General features: G+C 41.4%; 1 protein-coding gene across 5 annotated transcripts in view; it reads right to left on the bottom strand.

The window, feature by feature from the left end:
• ulk4 (unc-51 like kinase 4) overlaps positions 1 to 17,582 on the bottom strand; it is a 495,283-nt gene extending 477,701 nt beyond the window's left edge. For 2 of the 5 annotated variants that reach the window (XM_072560398.1, XM_072560394.1), the window contains exons 1-7: positions 17,539 to 17,582; positions 12,924 to 13,080; positions 6,662 to 6,761; positions 5,230 to 5,369; positions 4,532 to 4,694; positions 3,459 to 3,560; positions 2,068 to 2,151 (exon numbers count right to left, since the gene is read on the bottom strand). In XM_072560398.1, coding sequence (XP_072416499.1) covers positions 2,068 to 2,151; positions 3,459 to 3,560; positions 4,532 to 4,694; positions 5,230 to 5,369; positions 6,662 to 6,761; positions 12,924 to 13,061 — 727 coding nt within the window. In that variant the 5' untranslated portion in view covers positions 13,062 to 13,080; positions 17,539 to 17,582. Of the gene's footprint in view, positions 1 to 2,067; positions 2,152 to 3,458; positions 3,561 to 4,531; positions 4,695 to 5,229; positions 5,370 to 6,661; positions 6,762 to 12,923; positions 13,081 to 16,373; positions 16,401 to 17,508 lie in introns of those variants that run through there. The other 3 variants (XM_072560397.1, XM_072560396.1, XM_072560399.1) reach the window with 3 other exon arrangements.
• Positions 17,583 to 19,073: the final 1,491 nt, after the last annotated feature.

Consider the following 19,073-nt stretch of genomic DNA (forward strand, 5'->3'; position numbering starts at 1 on the left):
AGCAACTTGCCCATAACTAACAAGTTAAGCCGCAAAATAAAATTTTGTGGGATGTCTTCTGCTTAAAATTATTCACAAATTGTACAAGTAAAGTTGGAGAATTTGCATTCACTTTAATTAAGTCTCACTGAACTCAACAAACTAAATCTGGACTCTTAGCTACATTCTCTGTTTGCAGAAACTGAGAGTATGGAATCAGGATTGTAAATTGACTACAGCAATGAATTAGATGATAATCCAAAGGTTAGGTGGTTGGGCAGGCTAAAAATTTCCCCATCATGACAAGGGCAGTGCATGTCAGATGGGTTAGTCATAGTAAAAAAAGACATGGGGGAAGGGGGTTGAGGGGATGGGTTTGGGAGATATGCTTTTGGAAAGTTGGTGCAGACTCGATAGACTGAATGGCCTCTTTCTGCACTCTTGGGATTCTATGATAGATGCCCTTAAAACGTTTACTTACCTGAAAGGCAAATCTGTCTTGCAGAATAATAGCTAGAAGGAAGAACATGTGTAAAATAGCCCATGAAGTTCTGCTATGGGAGGACCAGAAGCGGTCACTTGACAGAAAATACATTAACATGTTTTCATATCTTCACACAAGGATAAGTAGATTCACTTTCTCCATGTGTAAGTTATAGCACACAGAGTCATAGAATCAAAAGGCTTGGAAAAAGGCCTTTTGGCCTAATTTGTCCATGCTGGCCAGGTTTCCTAAACTGAACCAGTCTCATTTGCCTGTGTTCGGCCACATCCCTCTAAACTTTACCCATCCATGTATCTGCCCAAATGTCTTTCAAATGTTGTAGTTGCACCCGCCTCTACTACTTCCTCTGATAGTTCATTCCATATAGGCAGCACACTCTGTGTGAAAAGGTTGCTCCTGAGGTCCCTCTTAAACCTATGCCCTCTATGTTTGGACTCCCCCACCCTGGGGAAAAGACCTTCGCTATTCATTTCATCTATACCCCACATGGATTTCATACCCCTCTAATTGTTCTTGTAGCACTATTGGCAGGTTCTTAATCCAGTTGACAGGCTAGGAATTGAACTCCCTGACAATCTGTTCCCAATCTCTTCTGACAGTCATGCTCAACGATTTCCTGCCCACCCACCTTGGATAAACATTGCATTTTTCATCTGATCTCTACAACATTTTTGATTCTAAAGTTCTTGCTCACCGTGCTGGTGATTCATTTTCCTTGTTTAAAATTGAAGCAACAGTATTCAACAGCTGCCTCTGGTAATTAAATGTAACTTCATTTTAAAGAGTCAGATTGAGAGTAGCTGCTCCTTGTGATATTGGCAGAATAGATTTAGAACTTAGAAAGAAATCATTTGTTTCTCTTTTCTGTTGCATGTCTGTTGCAACACAGGTCCAGGGCACATTTACAACGTGTTGCCCCGGTGCCTTTTAATGAGTATTTACATACTATACAATGAATCAGACTGGGACTATACCTGTTGGAAAGGAAAATAGGAAGAGGAACAACAACACGATTGCACAGAGCTTTCAATGCAATAAATAACACAGGGTACTTTGTGAAAAGAAAATAGAAAGGCAAGCAGGCATCAAGCAATTTAAGTAGAGTTTAAGAGGAGTGAAGAGAAGATTGATGAAAAATCTGGGTTTCAAGAAACGTTTCATAATGAGTTGGAAAGAATAGGACCAAATTTTCAAAGGCTCTTCCACCAATGAAGAGGTAATGCTTAAATAGCTAGAGCAAGAGAGAATTAGAGTGTGGCTAAAAGTGATTTGATAGAATATGACATAGCCATGAACAGGTTTTGAAGATGATTAGCATTTTAAATGTAATGTTTTGACAAATGAGAAATCAGTGCAAATCAGCAAAACTAGGCTCAATGGGATGTCAATTTTGAGTAAGACAGTGGACCATTTGAGTTGTCTAAATTAGAAGTTAAGGTTTGCGAAGGATGGAAGGCATTTTACAAACCTAGGATGCAAAAGTATGGATAAAATTTGTGACAGCAATAGGAATGAGGCAAAGGAACAATAGTCATCCAATAGTGACTTCGGCATGTTCAAACATTTTTTTTAAATTACTGAACCTTGAGGTTTGAGTGGTGATGGATCTTCATACAAAATCATCTCAACCAATGCAGAATGGTTTTCTGAGAAAAATGGTGGTTTTCCTGTTAAAAAAGTATGGCAGTCGTAAGTTTCAAACTTTGATATCAATGCAAATGGCAATTCTAGGTTTCAGTTTAAGCGTCACACTCTGTGCATCAATACTGAAATGCCTACAGAGACACCATCTTAATCATTTATTGCTTTCTGAATCAATTCAAATTTTCATCATGATCTGCAAAATTTACTTTCAATAATTCACAGTAATTTTTTATTTTTCTTTCTACATTTTTGTGATAAAGGGTGAAGGATGTTACATCCAGAGAATTAATTCAAGTACACAATGGCAGTATCAAATACTTTCATGACAGGTTAATATCATCAAATGCAGAGTAAAGCTTGATTAATCTTGCCCAATGTCTCTCAGCTCCAGCTTCATAACAGTACCACCTACGGTACGAGTAAGATGTACCAGGTTTCCTATGACATTCCCAAGTAAAAATGTCAATCATTGTTGCACTTAGTATAAACATGTGGAGTATTGTACTCCAGAACCACCTGACGAAGGAGCAGTGCTCCGAGAGCTCGTGCTTCCAAATAAACCTGTTGGACTATAACCTAGTGTTGCGTGATCTTCAACCTTGTTGCATTTAGGGAAGGTTTATGAGTTCAGTGGGTAGAATAAGCACTTGAACTCCAAAAAGCCTTACACACAAGGACGCTGATAAAATTGATGTCCACATAGCAGGAAATATCAAAACAAAACACGGGCAAGGTAATGTCCTGATAGCTCTTAACCGCAGCATCATGACATATATTACAGATTCAAACATTCAGTCTGTCTCAAGTTACTTCATACAACAAACTATAGGGATGGCAAAAAATGTAAGGTTCCCAAGCCCGATTCATCCACTAACCCTCAGACAGGCCAAGGTTGTGACATTTTAATATTTGTATTGGAGAATTCCAGATTTTAGTAAATGCAAAAACTGAAAATACTGTTGGGGACTATCATAACTGTTGACATTGCATATCACAGAAAACTTTACACAGGAATAACTTTTATAATGCAATAATTCGGTTGAACGGCTCATTTAACACACCAATTCAACAGAATGGTACTTATATCAATTTTTCCATGAAGTAGTAACTCTTATGTCTGCACATTTTTCAGAGTGACATGGTCACATTTACCAGCAGTCTTTCGACTCAGGTTTTAGAAAAACAAAAATGTGAAGTGGAGTGACAGAGAAAGAAGGGGGAGACCATTGGCATTTACAGACATCAACGTGTAAAACTTGTGACTTTTCAATACAGTCATGACACAGATAGAGAAAATAAAAGTTTCAAACGAACATGTTCAAAAACCAACCTGTGAACATCTCATATAGCACACATCCCAGAGACCATAAATCACTGACTGGAGAATAATCTTCACCTTTCAGAATTTCTGGAGCCATGTAAGTTAAAGACCCTAAAAAGTAAGTTTGGATCAATTGAAATATACCAAAATAACTTGCACAGTCGCACTTGAAAGAAATATGCCATTCTTGCAGGAGGTCAAATTTTGCAAAAAAAAACGTAAACAAGTTGTCCATTAATTGATTGAGCTATTTTTCACTTTCCAGAAAGGACAGAAGAAATTAGTGACACCCACAAATATACTGTAATTCAGATGTAATTATCAAATATGGACATAGTTAACTCAAACAAAGTAGGGTTAATTCTTAAGAAATTTGCCCTGCTTGTGTAAAGTAGCCTCAGATGTGAAGGCAATACATGGTTTTGGACCACATACCGAACTGTTAATAAACAATGCAAAACTCCCCTCATCCTGGAATGTCTGTATAAATTTTGATCTCAAATCTTCAAGTGGCTTGAAGTTAACAATTTGAATGCTAAACTGAGCCAGTTAACTTATACTTTTATTCAGGACAGTTCATTAATCATATTTTCTTAGAAACGCAATTCAGAAGGTACAACTATGCAAAATAAATTCATAAGTGATGAATTAACTGAAGCCCTATGCCTATCATGAACAAAACATCAGAGATAGCTTTTAACCATAGATATTCAGATGACTTATGTAAAAGTGTAAAAAAAAGGATAAGAGAACACACTTTACTAATGCTTGGCTGCACCAGTGTCCAATTTTATTCCTTCAACAGTGCAGAAAAATACTCTGAAATTTTGCAACAACTTGTCTTCTTTGGATGAGTCAGATAGCAAGTCACTACCAGGTATACAATTGAGTCATTCAGATGCAGATGGCAGGTTGTCCAAATATTTATAGGCGGTATTCAAACTGGTCTCAGAGTTCAACTGTGAGACAGGCATTAAGAAAATAAGCCACTTTCCGAATCCTGATAATTAGGTTTAACGGTGATTTCAAATTTCACATCATCTATCAATCCTACATAGGAATACTTAGTGAGGGATTGTTACCTCTGGCCCGAATTTTACACTTTGTTCTTTCTGTGCCATTGTTGCTTTCAACCAAGTCATCTTCTCCACTAATTAATGAAAAGAATTCATCCAGATTCTCTCCTTCCGCTTTGGCCAGACTGAAATTACTGTATTTCAGCGTGCCTGGTCCATCCAGTAAAATCTGTATAAAGAAAAAGACCTGAGAAACTGGCAATGCCACAAGCAAAAGACAGCTTTGAACAGCGCGTTCAATCTTCAAAAAATTAATTTACAAAACAAAATTGGTATCATCTTTTGTGCAACAGTGCATTTTAAATTTGCATCTTTAAATTCCACGAGATAGCTTATCATTTACAGTAGCAACTTACTTAATCAGTCCATTTAACACAGCAAAATGTCACACAGCAATTTTGAAGTTCCAAAAGGAGGAAAAAAAAATGAATGTCAAGCCAAAGGAGATATTGGGAGAAGTGAATGGAACCTTGCCCAAGGTTTCAAAGGAAGGCATATAATGGAAAAGGAGTACAGAAGCAAAGCCAGTGCAATTGCTTCTCTCAAATGATCAGGAATCCAAGGAATTCACTACCCAAGATGTGGTGGATGCGGGGACACAATGTTCCTGCAGCAAAAATGCTAAAATTCAAAACCCAAATGCACTCATCCTTCAACTCCCGCTAAAGCTCTGTGCCTTATGATAAACAATAGTGTCCATTTACCTTAGCAGGATTAAGATCACAAAAAATGATGCCCAGCTCATGAATATGGCGCAAACCCATTACCAAGTCAATACCAAACTGTCTAATTACATCTTCATGTAAATATTCATCTTGGGCAATGACCGTTGCCAACGAGCCTCCTGCAATGGACAAGGGAGGATTAACGGTATGAAGTTAGTAGTAAAAATACAAGAGAATACAATCTACACCTTCGTGCTAACTGTATTAGGAACTAAATTAAATTATTCTCCTCCTACAGCTTTTCTATTCAGTGACTGGAATGCAAGGACTGAAGGTGTTAAAAAGAGCAAGGAAGAGAAACACATAACTTTTTTAAAGTGTGTCCTTCACAACTCCTTCACGAATAATTTAATGTATGTCCTTTCATTGTCTAATGGGACAAAATAAATGAATAAATAAATGAACCACTGGTTATTCCCTGTCAGTTTCATTTCTTTCAATTCAGGGAATATGAATATTGTTGGCTGGGCCAGCATTTTCTGCCCATCCCTAATTGCCCTCAAGCAAGTGATGTTGAGTTGCCTTCTTGAACTACTAGAGTTTGTTTGGTCATAGTGCTATTAGAGAGTTCCAGGATTTCAGTCAGGTGACACTGAATTACCAGAGATCTAGTTCAAAGTCAGGACAGTCTGTGTTTGGAGAGGAACTTGCAGTTCGTGATGTTCCTATGTATCTGATGCCCTTGGCCTTCTAGATGCCCTTAATCATGGAGTTCGGAAGGTGCTGTCTAAAGAGACTTTTTGTTGAAATTTTGCAGTGCATGTTGGAGGTTGCATTTTACAAAAGCCAAGGTTGCTAAAGCCCTCAACTATCACCTTTTGCATGAATTTTACGAACAATTCGTAAGAATAATTTAGCATGCTGAATTCCACATTTTGTACTTAAAAATGAACCATACAGATTGGAATCAGGAAACTATCATTTTTGTGGTTGTGATCTATAACTGAAGTTTATGTAAGGACTGCCTTGATCAAAGAAAATCTTATCTAAGAAGAGTAACTCAAAGCGCCCAAGGTACCTCACAATTAATTACTCTGAACTGCAGATTAAATTCACAAAGATCTCAGTTTAGATGAATGAACTAGAGAAGCAATCAAGCCTTGTCATGAAATCTTATTTCATCCAAGTCCCAACAATTATAGATTGCACAATGGACTGGTAACTAAGTTGTGCTGAAGTCCCAGAACAATGTTTCTGCTGAGAAATGAGAATTCCACCAAATGAGCAAATGCAAATAAACGTTTCTCTAACAAATAATGCCAATATTTGGTAAAACCATTCAAAAATGTTAATCTAAGTACTACAATATAAATTTTTTCATACTTCGTTTTTCAGACTTGTGCAGGGGATGCACAACTACTCATACCAACAATGTAAATTGAGAACACTTTTACATACACTTTTGAATTACCTGTGCATAGTTCCACAACAAGCCACAGGTGATTGCTGGTTTCATACCATTCATGAAACAGTACGATGTTCTGATGTTCAATGCCATGAGTAAGTCGGACCTATATGAAACATACATTTCAAAATCAAATGGTTACTTTCTTGTGATTAAGCAAGACATAAATTATTTTTTTTAGTAAATTGAGGAACCATGATGAAAGGTGAATATCCACAAAATAGAAATCATGAGTTTAAAATGCACAAGACAGAAGATGGAGCAAATCAAGAAAGACAGATTAGGCTAGCAAGAAAAGGGAAAGGTTAGGGAAACCCACAGTAGGCAAGTAATGAAAATGAATAGACAATGGAATTGTTAGTAATATGTCTTACTTTCAAAATATCAAGGATACAAGGAGAGGGCGAATGTAGATTGACATATCTGAAGCATCAGGAAAATAACCTTAAAGGCACTTATCACAGCATAGTATGGCAACTGTTCTTCCCAAGACCGAAAGAACATACAGAGAATTGTGAACATAGCACAGTCCATTATACAAACCAGCCTTCCATCCATCAACTCAATTGGTTGCTTTACTGAGGTTCCCACTGCCTCAGTAAAGCAACCAACATAATCAAAGAACCCTCCCACCCCAGTTATACTCTCTTCCAGTCTCTTCTGTCAAGAGATGATATAAAGGTTTGTATTCACATATGAACAAATTCAAGAATATTTTCTTCCCATTGTTATCAAACTTTTGAATGGACTTTAATGTTAATGTTGATCTCTCTCTGCACCTTCTCAGCAACTGTATTTGTAAAATGCATTCTGTTCTGTTACCCTGATGCACTTGTGTAGTACAATCTGCCCACAAAGCATGTAAGAGAACACTTTTCACTGTAGCGAGTTTGAAAAAGATTTGTAGCTCAGGTTGAGGTTCTGGATGTAAGTCACATAAATAAAAAGCAGGTTATAACATCAGTGCTTCACTGGGGGCTCACTGATGATGTTACCTACTATGGTGATGAAACATCTGAAAACGAACCTTCTAGCTCAGCGAGCAAATTTACATCCAGAATTTTTCACGTACCTCGGTACATGTGACAATAACAAATCAAATCAAAGTAACATCAGTAAAAGAAAGAAGGCAGAAAAAGGTATAGGGAAAGGGAACAAGAGATATTCCTTGGAGGTTTGGCAAAATTTTCATCTTATATCCTGTATGGTAATGTAAGCAAGTTGCTAGAAGTCCAATATATCCAACAACAATCTGCTTGTCCTACGCACAATTTCTTCAAGGCCATTTTCAAACAATAACTACCATTCAGGTTATGCCTTCAATGTACTAAAATGTCCCAAGGTACTTCACAGCCATGTAAATAGGCAATGTTTGACACTAAACCACATATGGAGACATTACTAGTGACCAGAAAATTGGTCAAAGTGGTTGAATTTAAAAGCGTCTTAAAAGAGGGAGAAAGTCAGAGATTTAACAATAAAAGGGCTGAGACAACTGAAATCGTGAGCATCACCAAAAAGGCAAAGTACATTGGAATGCACAACAAGTCATAATGGAAGGCAGGGGATTTGTCATCAATTTGTGGATCTATAAGACATTACAAAGGATGACAGGGATTTGAACACAAGGATGCATGATTGAAATTTGAAGCACTACCATATTGTGGCAGTGGCATGGTGGTTCAGTGGCTAGCACTGCTGCCTCACAGCGCCAGAGACCCAGTTTCAATTTCAGCTTTGAGTGACTGTGTGCAGTTTTCATGATCCCCCTGTGCCTGCGTGGGTTCCCTTCAGGTGCTCCAGTTTCCTCCCAAGTTCAAAGATGGGTAAGTTAGGTTGATTAGCCATGCTAAGCTGTCCCACAATGCCCAGGGTTGTGAGGATTGGGTGGATTAGCCATGGTAAATGTAGGGTTACAGGGATAGAGTAGGAGGCTGACTCTGGGTGGGATGCTCTTGGAAGGGTTGGTGGGGACTTAATGAGCTGAATAGCCTTTTTCCAGCACTCTAGGGATTCTATGATTGTATTTTGGGAATTAAAAATGTATTGACAGATGAACAGGACTTGATCAAGTCTGAATAAACTCAACACTTTGGGAGAGGTCGGCCGGTCAGAAAAGCATTGAACAACTTTCAGTCTGATAACTTTCAGAAATAGAAATGTGTGTTCCATTTCAATTTACAAAGCAGAGTGATATTTTCAATGTTTTTGAGGTTCTCAGAGCATTAACTACAGGCTACGAGGTTCAACTTCTGCTCTATGTGGGGTTATTGGATCTCAATCAGGACCATAGTTGGAATGTCAACGTCAGTTTCAACACTTTGCTTAAAAAGTATCTTATGATTCCCTCACCTGATCATTTTTTAAATTCACTCATGGAATATGGACACCTTTGGCTAGGCCAGCGCTTATTGCCCATCCCTCATTGCCCAGAGGGCTGTTAAGAGTTATCTAGATTGCTGTGGGCTTGGAGTCACATGTAGGCCAGACCAGGTAAGGATGGCAGATTTCCTTCCCTAAAGGACATTAGTGAACCAGATGCAGTTTTCCTGCCATTCAACAATGGTTTCATGGTCATCATTAGATCCTTAAATCTACCATCTACCATTTACCATGGCAGAATTTGAACCCATGTGCCCAAAACATTAGCTGAGTTTCTGGATTAATAGTCTAGTAATGATACCACTTGGCCATTACCTCCCCCATTGGGAAGTATTAGCTGAAGACAAGCTATGACTCAGTTGTGTCACTGTCCAGTAGAATGACGGCCACGGTTGCACTCTTTCTTTTCAGCCAGCAGTCAGGTTCCTCTTCAGAGATATAAGTGCATAAGCTATACTGACAGGTCAGTGGCAGGACTGTGAAGGTGCTGCACTGTTGAAGGTGCCAAATCTTGGAAGAAACTTCAAACTGAACTTTATCTTCCTGATGGCACTACTTTAAAGAGGCAGAGAAGTTCTCCCCAGTGTCCTGGTCAATATTTATCCCTTAACCGGCACCTGAAAATAACTTGGTCATTATTTCATTGCTTTTAATAGCACCATACAAATTGACTGCTGCTTTCTCCTCAATCACAACTTTGATTACACTTCAAAAATAAGTTTTTGGCTGTAAAATGATGTCTTGAGGTTGTGGAAGGTCCAATATAAATGCAAGCTTTTCCTCAAGTGGTTTTCCTCAGCTTGTACACAAGTTAAGGTCCATTCGCTTAGCATCATGCAATAACATCCCAACAAGAAGTATGAGTGGGACTGAAAACCAATGGGAAAAGGCAAGTTACGATTATGTATTTTGTTTCTGTTAACAACATTATGTCAACTCAAAAGGTGAAGAATGAGAAAAACAGTGCTTACTTTCCATCAATATAAGATATTCTCATTCCCCCTGTTATGGATCAGGCCAGAGCCCCTAAAAATATTTCAAGAAGATAGCCTAGACCCTAACGTTCTCTTATTTTAAAGGCAGATGTGAAGCTGATATTCCAGGTATGATGCAGTTGGTAAAACCTTGCAGCTTTAAGCAAAAGAGCATTTACTTAAACACTACAGTTCAAATACGAACAAAAGAAAACAAAATTTAGAATACAGGTAGTTCTGGAATAAGCCGCATTTAGGCAGCTCAATTTGGCTATAATGTATAGAATCATAGAATCCCTTGTTATGAAGGTATAGGTGTACTGTATCTTTAAGAGACAGAGGAAACTGGCAAGGACTGAAAGCACAGAATGTGCTGCACATTTTAAAAATGTAACATTTGGTTGACAGAAATAGCTGGTGCTTTGTTGTCATGGTACAAAAACAAATTCAAATTTAGCCAGTTTAAATTATGCCCCAGATACCAAAATCAAATCGAATTTGAATTTATTGTTTTGATGACATCAAACCAATGAAACGATCTGATGTTTTGGGCTATAAAACCAGACATTTTGCAAAGTTAGGGAGAACAACGAAGAGCACTCACAAGTAAAGACTGCCAGCAGAATAGCTCTCTGAAAAGGTACCTGTCCATAAGAAATTTGTGTAGCAGAATACCGAAGCCGACCTAGAGAAATCTATAGAGAAAGTTCAACTTCCGAAGACGACAAATGGGTTTGAAATTGATTTGCTGTAAATTTAAGAGGGAATTTATCAGACCAGTATTATAGAGTGGGAGGTAAAAGATAGGAAAAAGGAGTTGCAAATAGTTGTGGTTGTAATGTTCTCTGTTGGACTTAAAGAATAAAATTGTTAATTTTTACTTTAAATAGTGAAATCTGGGATAGTTCTTTGCCTCTCCCAATTTAACAGATTACAGCACGAGGTGAGCTTCTCTGTGTGTCAGGTTTAAATTAGCAGAAGGGTTTACCTTGTGTCATAACACCCTACAGTGGGGAAATGGGTCCTTCAGCCCAACAAGTCCACACCGACTCTCCGAAAAGTAACACATTCAGACCCATTTCCCTACCCTATTATCCTATATCTACCCCTGACTAATGCACCTAACTTCTACATCCCTGAACACTATGGGCAACTTAGCTTGGCCAATTCACCTAACCTGCACATCTTTGGATTGTGGGAGGAAACCAGAGCACCCAGAGGAAACCAATGCAAACACGGGGAGAATGTGCAAACTCCACACAGACAGTCGCCCCTGGCTGGAATCGAACCCGGGTCCCCGGCGTTGTGAGGCAGCAGTGCTAACCACTGAGCCACAATGCTGCCCTGTTGCTGAAGAATTAGGGAATGGTATTTTGGAGAACGCTTAACTCAGTTGGCAATAGCACAATTCCAGTGGGGAATCGGTTTGTGTGCTTCAATCTGCAAATGTGCCAAAGTGTGGACCAAAATTTCCGTGCCGTTTTGCGCATGTGCCGATGTACATGCATGCGCAACACAGGTGCCCATCTGCATGCTGTTCTATATATGCGCTCAAGTGTCTGCACGGTTCTTCGCATGTATGATGGCAGCCCCAGTCCTCGTGCCATTCCGCGCATACATTGATGTCAGCTGCCAACAGAGCAACTTTCTGTGAGAGCTACTGTACAGATAGCAGCTTTCTTACATTTGTTAAATGTACTGTGTTAAATTTACTTTTGTTAACAAATATGATTTCAACCTTCATTCAGGCTGTGTTATACTTTGCATTAGACTTCTGGTTGATTTTTGAGCAACTGTGAATGATATATTTTGCTGGTCTGCCCCTAACCCCACTTTTCCCATAGGCCCCATTTGTTCTATTTAGTGATGTTCTATTAAGCAAAGTTTCGCTGGAACGCAACTACAGCATTATAGAAGAACTACTACCTGTAACTCAACTATTTGAAAACTCAACCGACTTGATACCGCAACTTAACTAAGGAGCTGTTCCAATTCCCATAACATCCCATAACCACACCCCTTGACAAAAGGTTAATTCAAATGCAGGTTGTTACAGGCAGGAGAGACTTCAGAGAGAAAAGTCTGCCAGAGATCATGTGCAAAAGCATGGCACCTTTTTCCCTGCAGTAGAGCTTCTGTGCCTGCTACCAGCAGCTTCTCTGCTACAACTAAACCAAACTATAAAAACACTGAATTGCGAAAACTAGTCATTTCCCTGTCATTGTTAAACTAGACTCTTTGAGACCTCGTTTAAAAAAAACCTGAGGACAAAATAACCTTGTTAAGGTGACCGCATTGTCACACATCAGCTCTCAAGTTTTTTTTCAATTAATTATTGCATTTTTAAAACTATTTGGAAAAGACCCATTATGGGATACCCCAGCTTCTGCTGACATTCTATCTTTACCTAAAGACAGTGGTAGCATCTGAGAAAAGTTTCACAAAGCAGCAGCCATTTAGTAGCTCGTTGATGTATCCACTTATCTTGTGAACCTTGACAATGAGTGCAGGCTGACCTCTTGTTTATGATGTTACAGTGCAGCCTGATTCATATCTCACTTGATGTTCACACATTTGAACTTTCAGCAGCCATCACTGGGCAGGAATCAGGCTCCCACAGAGATTATTTCCCTCTTTGTTATTCCAGCTTCACAAAGACAGTATCCCTCTCTTGCCCAATGGAGATGAGCTACGTTAACACTCAATCTCCTAAATCTGTACCGCTGTATTTCAATACAAAGGTATAATTATCTCCAACAAATTCAAGCAACACAACCCAGATTAGCAACATAAATTCAAATATGCCAAGGCCTATCCTGTTGATAACATGTTGGGTCCACAATACTCTGCCAATATGCTTCTTGAATTATCTGAGAATTCAAATTCTAAAGCTACTATCAAGTACTACTCACCCTGTTAGTGATCTCTGGCCGTTTTGATTTGTCAATACATAAAATTGCTACAAAGTTGATAGTTCCCTTTCTTCTGCCTTTATAAACAGTTGATTTATTTCCTTTTCCAATTTCCTCATAAAGGACAAAGTTTTCCATTTTTTTGTACCTCTATCAACTGAAAAAGGAAGAGATAAATAATTATGGGCATATATACACAATAAACTTATAATCAATGTCCTAGCATTTGAGATTACAAAGACAATGATCGCAGCATCGAGACATGGGCACAAAAGGAGAGATTCATCAACGGTTATTTTATAAGACTACAACTCCAAAAACATAAATTCATATGCCACCACAGCAGCTAGGTGATTAAGTTCAGATACTAAAGGTAATCAGGATTTGAAAAACTAGTGTGACAAACGGTGGTCAGGTAACTAGCAGATTGCCATGAAAACCCATTTGGTTCGCCAAGGTCGTAAGCAAACGAAATGTGTTCTCCTTACCTGGTCTAGTCAAATGACAGGCAGAGGTGAGGAGCCCATAGGAGTTAATGAACAGCAAAGTCACAAACTAGCTTGAACACAAAGGTGACAATTTCATATTTATAGCATTGAGGCATAAAAAGCCAATGTGGTTCAGCAAGGACAGGGGTGGTATATGAGCTGGATTTAATGCAGGACATGAGAAAAGCAAAAGATTTGAATGAGTCTCTGATAGGCTGATAGTCCAGTCGAGGTTGAAGGAATTGCTACACTGTCAAGGACGAGATATTTCTGATAAGACATTAAAGTTGAGGTTCCATCAGTCCTCTTAGGTGGATGCAAAAGATAAATTGGTACTTTTCAAAGAAGGACAAATGAAATTTTGGTAAATATTTATCTATCATCAGGTTATATGGTTATTACACTTGGGACCTTGCTGTACAAAGTTGATGGCCATATTTCCCATACTACAGTTCCAACTCCACTTTCAAAAAGTACCTCTGGCTGTAAAAATGGTTTGATATAGCCGAAGGCCACAAAAGTGCATTGTTTTAATTATAGGAGAGCTAAAAGGATGCAATAGATCACTTCAGCTTACAAGGATGAGAGCTGGAAGTATCAGAAGTAGGTAGGATGAGGTTGGATGGAAAAGAGGTGATAGTGAGGGAGAAGTAGGTAATCTTTCTGATAGCAGACAAACGTACAAGCTCATTGAGGTTTGAATAGAATACTACAGTTCTTGCTCATCCAAATTAGGGACAGTGGTGTACAGCATGTCCCAGAGGGAAGTTTTGGTGTTCCCCATATTTAACTAGAAAATTTTGACTGAGTTCATCCAGGACTTAATTCGAGCAAAGCATCTGATGACACAGGGAAGTTACAAAAAGATGATGCTGAGGAAGGGCCAGTTTCAGTGAATTGTTTTATTCGTATATCAAATATGGGCATCACTGGTTATTTGTCCTTCCCACCCATTGCCCTGGAAGATATTGGCTCTCCAGACTATTCCAAAGCATAATTATGAGTCAACTGAATGGGTGAGGAGTCCAAAATCACATGTAGGCCAAGCAAGTACAACAAATTTCTTTATCTGAAGGACATCTGTGAACCAGAAGAGTATTTATGACAATTGACATTGATTATAAAGTCACCATTAAGTTCATAGAATCCCTCCAGTGAGGAAATAGGCCTTTTGGCCCAACAAGCCCACACTGACCTCCACAGAGTAACCCACCCAGATCCATTCCCCTACATTTACCCCTGACTAATGCACCTAACACTATGGGCAATTTATCATGGCCAATTCACCTAACCTGCATTTCTTTATTTTTTTTTGTGCTCCTTCTCCAGAGACACCCGAACTTTTGTTTATTTTTTTTTGTGCTTATTTTTATTCCCCAGCACCTATGGTGTGTGTGTGCAGGTGTGAGACACAGTGAAGGACACAAAGTGTACCAATCTTTATTCAATTTCCACCACCAGGAAGATATGAAAAACACCCGAGTGGCCAGTGACAAGCACTGCCCTTCACATCAAAGGGCAATGCTGTGTGATCAAACAGTGAAGGGGAGGGTAAGGACTAAATCAAAATAGAGTTGGAGGGAGAAATAATGCACTCCACTCCCTGCGGTGCCCACCTCTCCCTGAACGACTCCAGGGTATTGGTGGACACCGCGTGCTCCTTCTCCAAGGACACCCGGGCTCTCACGTAACCCCGGAAGAGGGGCAGGCAGTCGGCCCTAACGACCCCCTCCACGGCCTGCTGCCTGGACCTGTTGATGGCCAGCCTGCATTTCTTTATACTGTGGAAGGAAACCAGAGCACTGGAAGAAATCTATGCAGAGACAGAGAGAATGTGCAAACTCCACACAGACAGTCGCCCGTGGCTGGAATCAAACCCGGGTCCCTGGCGCTGTGAGGCAGCAGTGCTAACCACTGGTCCACCATGCTGCCCACTACCTTTTAATTGTAGATTTTATTGAATTGAGTCACACAGCACTCGGGGACTCAGGTTCAATTCCAACCTTGGACAGCTATCTATGTGGAGTTTGCAAGTTCTCCCCGTGTCTGCGTGGATTTCCGCCAGGTGCTCTGGTTTCCTCCTACAGTCCAAAGGTGTGCAGGTTCGGTGGATTGGCCATGCTAAATTGCCCCGTAGTTTGCAGGCTAGATGAATTAGCCATGGTTAATGTGGGCATAAGGTGAGGGGAGTTGGTCTGGACGGGATGCCCTTCACAGGGTTGGAGTATCCTCAATGGGCTGAACGGCTTTTATCTGCACAGTAGGGATTCTAAGAATTCAAATTTCACCCACGTCCCCAAACCATTAGCCTTAGCCTCTGGATTATTAATCCCTCCTGTGTTACCATCTCTCCTATACATGGGATGCTGTCACCAAAAACTAACATGTAATGAGGCATCTTTGGTGTGAGGTGGGAAATACTCTGGCTATGGATACATAAGTGAGAGTGCAACCTCTTGAACAGAAACCAGTTGCAATTTGTTCAGACACTAACACTCTTGTGATTAGGCCGTGCAAATGCTATATAAGGTTGATGACGCTCTGACCACAGAATCCCCATCCAGACCCAAAATAGCCAAAACCTTGCTCACCATTATCTTATTTCCTCCCAATACCTACATCCTCTCCAATCCATCTCCCGAGACACAAGAATGACCACTCTCACCCTCTATGGACACTCGACAACCAGTACCTCCACACTGACCACAGCCTCTTTGTCTATCTCTCCAGACCCTGCCTGCCAACCATATCCTACTCCAGTCCCACTACCTTCACTTCCAAACACCCCGAGAGACCACTATCTCTCTCTTTGAGCACTGTTGTTGCACCACTATCCAAGCACTTCTCCATTCTATTACATTCCTCTGTTGACACCTGCTGACCACAGACTGCAGACCATCACCTCCCTCCCTGGACACTCACTGACCACCACCTCCCTCCCCGGACACTCGCTGACCACCACCTCCCTCCCCGGACACGCGCTGACCACCACCTCCCTCCCCGGACACGCGCTGACCACCACCTCCCTCCCCGGACACGCGCTGACCACCACCTCCCTCCCCGGACACTCGCTGACCACCACCTCCCTCCCCGGACACTCGCTGACCACCACCTCCCTCCCCGGACACTCGCTGACCACCACCTCCCTCCCCGGACACTCGCTGACCACCACCTCCCTCCCCGGACACTCGCTGACCACCACCTCCCTCCCCGGACACTCGCTGACCACCACCTCCCTCCCCGGACACACTCTGACCATCACCTCCCTCCCCGGACACTCACTGACCATCACCTCCCTCCCCGGACACTCGCTGACCATCACCTCCCTCCCCGGACACGCGCTGACCATCACCTCCCTCCCTGGACACTTGCTGACCATCACCTCCCTCCCTGGACACTCGCTGACCACCACCTCCTTCCCCAGACACTCGCTGACCACCACCTCCCTCCCCGGACACGCGCTGACCATCACCTCCATCCCCGGACACTCACTGACCATCACCTCCCTCCCCGGACACGCGCTGACCATCACCTCCCTTCCTGGACACTCGCTGACCATCACCTCCCTCCCCGGACACGCGCTGACCATCACCTCCCTTCCTGGACACTCGCTGACCATCACCTCCCCCCCGGACACTCGCTGACCACCACCTCCCTCCCCGGACACGCGCTGACCACCACCTCCCTCCCTGGACACTCGCTGACCACCACCTCCTTCCCCGGACACTCGCTGACCACCACCTCCCTCCCCGGACACGCGCTGACCATCACCTCCATCCCCGGACACTCACTGACCATCACCTCCCTCCCCGGACACTCGCTGACCACCACCTCCATCCCCGGACACTCACTGACCATCACCTCCCTCCCCGGACACTCACTGACCATCACCTCCCTCCCCGGACACACTGACCATCACCTCCCTCCCCGGACACTCACTGACCATCACCTCCCTCCCCGGACACACTGACCATCACCTCCCTCCCCGGACACTCACTGACCATCACCTCCCTCCCCAGACACTCGCTGACCACCACCTCCCTCCCCGGACACGCGCTGACCATCACCTCCCTCCCCGGACACGCGCTGACCATCACCTCCCTCCCCGGACACGCGCTGACCACCACCTCGCGATCCGGCCGTTGGTGCTACGTTGACTCCGCCGGATGTGTGATCCGTCTGAACCACTATTTCCAAACGGGGGGGGAATTCTTCCTGTGGCTCCTTCACTGCAGCAACAAGAGCGCAACCATCGCCTTCAACTCTACTAATCATGAAATGTTAAATATATACTACTTGAATATGTGTTCCAGATGTAGACCTGTATAAATTCTGTTGAACAGTCCTTCCATCTCTGATCTTTCCTCCCTCTGTCTGTGTAAAGGATGGATCCGTTCCTTGGTTACCGCTGAGGCGATTGCTCTTGGCAACCGAGCCCAGATTGACAGGAGCAAAGCCCAGGGACACAGGGCAGGTGGAGTGTAGGCGCTGGCTGCCTTGAAGAAAGACACACCATCACCATTTGCAAAGTTTAATTGAAATTAAAACTTGGAATGTATTGTTTCCTCCAATTTCATATTTAAAAAGGCCAATTGTGAGTAGAAATACTTCCACATCAAAATTAATCATCATAATTGATTAATTAAGAATTATAGACACTAAGAATCAAAATTATGATTTTTATTTTTCATTTTATTGCTTGAGCCCCTTTAAAAAGGAGACACTTGTGTTCTGTGAATAGCGATATCACTAATTAGCAATGAAGAGAGGAAAGAAAGAAAGCAGAAGTTTCCTTGTATTTATGATTTTGCTTTATGATGTTTTGCTCCTTTGTTCATTTCAGTGTTAATTGATCCTAGGTACTATTTAGAAACAAATTAGGTAGTACGTTTGTGTTTTTAGTTGAATCCTCAAGGAGATACTGATTTATCTCAGTGTTATTAAACAACAAAAATGAACAGATCTTTCAGCTTTTTAAAAGAGGGACCCAACTAATAGCACCCAAATCACAAAACTAAAAACATATTTGATTACATAATGTTTTCACCTTTTTCTTTACGCTCCCAGTCTTGCTGTATCTTGAAGTTCTGAAAGGTGCCTTTGTTCTTAGCACTTGTTTATAGTGTAAATCAGGATATAGGTTTGCTTGCTGAGCTGGAAGGTTCATTTTCAGACATTTCATCACCATACGAGGTAACATGTTCAGTTAACCTCTGAATGAGGCTCTAGTAGTGTAGCCCACTTTCTGTTTATATGTTTGAGTAGCCTAGGGTTGGTGACATCATTTCCTATGGTGATGTCATTTCCTGTTCCTTTTCTAAGGGGCTGGTTAATGGCATCCAAGTCAATATGTTTGTTGATAGAATTCCAGAATATCATACTTCTAGGAATTCCATGCATGTCTCTGTTTACTAGTTCTAGGATGGATGTGTTGTCCAAGTCGAAGTGGTGTCCTTTATCATCTGTATGTAAGGATACTAGTGAGAGTGGGTCATGTCGTTCTGTGGCTAGTCAATGTTCATGTATCCTGGTGGCTAGTTTTCTGCCTGTTTGTTCAATATTTTGTTTGTTACAATTTTTGCAAGATATTTTGTAAATGACATTCCACTCCACCCAAGAATTCCTGAAGACCATCAAAGACACCAAGATAGAAGAGGATGAA

The sequence above is a fragment of the Chiloscyllium punctatum genome, chromosome 41, assembly GCF_047496795.1.
Source record: "Chiloscyllium punctatum isolate Juve2018m chromosome 41, sChiPun1.3, whole genome shotgun sequence".
Taxonomy (NCBI): Eukaryota; Metazoa; Chordata; class Chondrichthyes; order Orectolobiformes; family Hemiscylliidae; genus Chiloscyllium; species Chiloscyllium punctatum.